At 38.4% G+C, this 4,220-nt stretch overlaps 1 protein-coding gene across 1 annotated transcript; it reads right to left on the reverse strand.

The window, feature by feature from the left end:
- Positions 1-473: 473 nt before the first annotated feature.
- Positions 474-2,259, reverse strand: LOC122031828 (heat stress transcription factor B-4b-like). The gene is made up of 2 exons (XM_042591005.1): positions 1,755-2,259; positions 474-1,077 (listed from the first exon to the last, which is right to left on the reverse strand). Exons 1-2 carry the CDS (start codon positions 2,013-2,015, stop codon positions 556-558), a joined length of 783 nt encoding a protein of 260 aa, XP_042446939.1. The 5' UTR covers positions 2,016-2,259; the 3' UTR covers positions 474-555.
- Between the last annotated feature and the right edge of the window lie 1,961 nt (positions 2,260-4,220).

Below are 4,220 nucleotides of genomic sequence, written 5' to 3' on the forward strand. Positions count from 1 at the left end.
AATCGACTCGGGCTTTAGAAGTCATCTTGACGAAAACTCGATGTGGATACAAATAGAGACGAAACTCCGAGTGTCGCTTGGTTGATTCCAATTCCACTTCTTACTCCTTACGAGGCTAGTAAACCCACAAGTATAATTTATTATCGTTAAATTTTTTTTATTTTATGATCATATCTAACCATGTTATATCCTTGTATATGTGATATGTGTGATATAATAATATGAATTATTATATTTTTTATTTCTACTATGTATGTTGATTTGGGCAGGCTGACTGGCCCAAACAGGTTCCCCGAATATATCAATGCCCATATTTTTAGTATGCGATTAAAGCGGAGATTGTGGGCGAGAGAAAATGGCTCTATTTGTCGTAGTCGCTAATAAATGGTAAACCTCTCCAAGTTTGGCAATCGATCGGAGTCTCATTCCCACACTGCACTTCTATTTTCATGATTCAAACAAAACACATTAAGTAGAGATGAATCCTTAGTCATAGCTGATTTACATACTCCAATGTACAACTCTTAGTGTTCAAACAATTGTTCTCTACTTCCTTCAGTTCCATGAGCTATTAGATCTAATTTCAGATTGCAATCTCTTCTCATCGCGAAGAGGAACACCGAAAAGCTTGATACTTTTGTCAACCTCTTCCATTGTTATATCAGGGAAGCTGGTTGAGCCTTCATTGTCGTGCCATTGCAATCGGGAGCTCGATCCTGAATAAGGAGATGAGTCAATGACTATATGGTTTTGGAGGAAGTGAAGAACGCCATTGTAGAGCCTCTTCATGTGGGTGAGTTCAGACAGAAGGGAGGAGTTCCTCCTCCTTAGCGACTTGTTGTCTTCCAAAAGAGCTGAAAGGAGGCCCCGATCATCGTCGTCATTGTAGCTTATCGCGGAGAGTGTCAATGGTGGTTGCATGATCCAACCATTGATCATCTCGTGGTGGAATTGGGGGTAGTCTAGGGGAGCTTGAGGGGCCTTTCTTCGGTGGATTTTTAAGAGCAAATGCTTTGCTCCTTTCCTGAAGAATTCGTTGCCAAATTCCCACCTATCTGCCATAATCTTTCTGAAACCCTACAGTGGTTGTTAACATGGCAAAATGTATCAAATGTATATTACTCTTTCTGAAATAGTTCGGTTTTCATCCTAGTTAAAACCAGTAAGATGGGATTCGTGCATTCATATTCTAAGTAGTGGGGACACAAACACAACTCGACGATCATATCTGAAACAAGTTACATTAGCATGCAATGAAGATAGAGGCAAACCTGAAATGGTGTTAACATGACAAAATGCATCATATTTACTTCATCGATTAACAACAACCTTCGAAATAGCAAAATGATAGTCCTTGCCATAGTAGAAAGCAAAAAGATGATATGAATGCATCTTAAATAGATAGGCTAAAGACGACAAGTCGATGATAACAATCATAGTAATATGCATTTAAAGAAACCATATCAGTATGCAATCAAGAGGCAAACTCTCACCTTTCTGCCAAATCTTCCTGAAAACCTTAAGTAGTTGGTTTCCATGTATTTTTCATATTGTTAATGATAATGCAGTCAATCCTAACAACACATAAATGGACTTCAACAACAGTCTTCTAAATGCCACCGATAAGAATCACGTGGTTGATCCTCAATGCTTGCCTACTAATTAGGACTAGCACTACTTGACGAATCCATAACAATCACAGTAAAAAAGGATTCAAAAGAGATCAAAGAGAAGGGAAAAGGAGGAATAATTACATAAGTATTTAGCTGTCTGATAAAGCTGGAGAAGTTGTTGTGCTTGAAGTAATTGGGCAAGAGATCCCTTGCAAACTCAGGGGGCCTCCAGACCACAAAGGTAGTCTCATCTCCTCCCCACGACACAATGTGGTCGGTGCAAGGGTCATCGACAATTTGATAGGTCTTCGAGAGGAAAGGAGCAGGCACTCCTCCATGACCCATGGCTGCTGACACACATCTCTCTCCGTAGCCTTCCTGCTCCATGACTCTACTATTCATATTCAGATCTCGCTCACCATTTTATAGGCCTAGGTAGGTGTGTGGATCTGTAGATTGTATACAAGATTTGTATCCCGGTATCGTACCGCAAACTAATCTTTCATGGTTTAGCGATTGAACGTTGAGGAAGATTCTATTCTGGATATGCAAAGTTAGTTTGGATGAGTTATTGCTTGTAGACATGTTCTGTGTACTTCACATGACCTTTGCCTGTCCACATGTGATGCACTGACCATGGGGGCTTTAAATCTACCTTTGACTGACAAAAAAGCAGCGACAATATAAAAAAAAAACAAATCAGTAAATGGATAAGTAAATAAATAGATAAAAAAAGATGGTGATCAGAGATGGCAACCTCTTGTATTCTTTAGCCTTGCAGTGTTGGTCAAGATGTAGTGACAGTTGGACAGATCAAAGATGAGTTTACAAGAGAGATTTACACGAAAGAGCTGATTCAGAAGATGACTTTTGGAAGTTTTTCCTCAGCTGGAATCAAATCTTGTTTCGACAGAAACAAAGACTGCTTGTGAGATTGATCAGTTTGTGTTGTGAAACTGTTTTTGCTATGGTTTACAAGGAGTGAAACTTCAAAAACAATAGGCTCTTGTTTCAAATGAAACAAAGATTCTCGGCTTACACTAGCTAGTATTGTCAGTGTGCAGATGCAAACACAATAACTGATACTCGTGAATCTATCAACTATATCGATTCATGTGACAATGTATTTTCATGTGAAGAGATCTAGATTGATGTTCTTGAAATTCATATCGAAGAATTTTTTTTCTCATTAGGTAGCAAGACACAGGTCTATGTTTTGCAGATACGGCCAGAAGGACATTGACCTATTAGAGATCATTCTTCTAAAGCTTGTTTATGTAGTCTTGAGAAGTGAGAGCCTGAATGGCATATTCAATTGTTCCCAGAAACTTTGTTCAGTGCATGGAAAAGGCAAGCTCTTTTCTTTCTCCTTCAAGTGCTTTTCAAATTGGAAAAGCAAAAAGGGAGAAATGACAATGCACATTTGGAGAGTGATGAACAAAGAAGCTTTTTAGAGCACTTCGCTTTTGTTTATTTTTCTTTTCTTCTTTTCTTTGGAGGGTGCTTTAGTGGGTTCAGGGCAATGATTTGAACTAAGACTAGTACTAGTATTTGAGCCATGCTTTCGAACTTGGATGGGTGATCTGATTTGGACCTGAGCCACGAACAAAAATAGACCTGAGTCACGATTGAGTAGAGATCTACAAAAACATTTCAAAAGTGACAAGACTAATATATTGATAGGTTTATGTGTGATGTAAGGTGAATTTAGAAGATGAGAAAGGTATATGTGTAAGCATTTTTGATGCAATCATTTAGTCCTGAGCTAGCACAAGATGTATCATAGATGCAAAGATTACACAGATGCAAAAGTGGCAACAAAAGGAAAAGAATATGAAATGATTAGGGGGTCACTGCTTTCTGCTCAAGGGCTCCTTTATTTTGCAGCAGAGTTCTTTCAAAAAAGATGGCAAAAAGTAAAAAAGATCATCATAATACTTCTTAGGGCTCAGTTTACTCATGCGGAAGGGAAGGGAGAGAAGATAGGAGACGAGAGCAAACCAGACTTATTTACCTGAGCATGAGAGGAGGACAAAGCATAGGAGTGACGACATTATCTTCATCTTTCTCACTACTCATGCTAGTCATCGACTGTTGGTATCACAATGCCCTTGCTCATGTATACTTGCGAACATTTCAAAGGGGATTCCGTTGAGACACGTCCAGTCAATTTGGCTCGAAATTTCAGGAACCGCAGACGACATTTCCTTTTGAATATCTACTATGGTGTGTGGAGCTAAAGGCTACGATCCAAAAATTGTTCAAGTTGATAAACTGAAAAACTACTTCAAGACTAACCTTAAATTGTCATCTCGGACTGCCTTTGTAGATCAAGAATTGCCTGAAATGCAAAAGGCAATTGTGAGCAAGGTGATGCAATTTTATCTACTATTAAATAGAAATAATTTATAAAATATCAAGTGTATAATTGAGAACAAACCCCTGCAACAACACAAGAAAAACATAAATTGTGAGAGCCGAGAATGGAATAAGTAGTACAAAAGTCCAAATTAAGGCAATACGTACAAGCAATCTTACACGACATAAATAAAGTGTTCGAGTAATATTTTAGCAAGCTGTGCAATCAAGCTAATTGGAGATTGATAA

The sequence above is a fragment of the Zingiber officinale genome, chromosome 1A (assembly GCF_018446385.1).
Source record: "Zingiber officinale cultivar Zhangliang chromosome 1A, Zo_v1.1, whole genome shotgun sequence".
Taxonomy (NCBI): Eukaryota; Viridiplantae; Streptophyta; class Magnoliopsida; order Zingiberales; family Zingiberaceae; genus Zingiber; species Zingiber officinale.

What these genes read in the sequence shown, in the direction of transcription:
- LOC122031828 (XM_042591005.1), bottom strand. Translation starts at nt 2,015, where the DNA reads ATGAATAGTAGAGTCATGGAGCAGGAAGGCTACGGAGAGAGATGTGTG. An exon ending in TCAGACAGCTAAATACTTAT is followed by an intron (nt 1,078 to 1,754) that starts GTAATTATTCCT and finishes CAACCACTGTAG; the next exon opens with GGTTTCAGAAAGATTATGGC.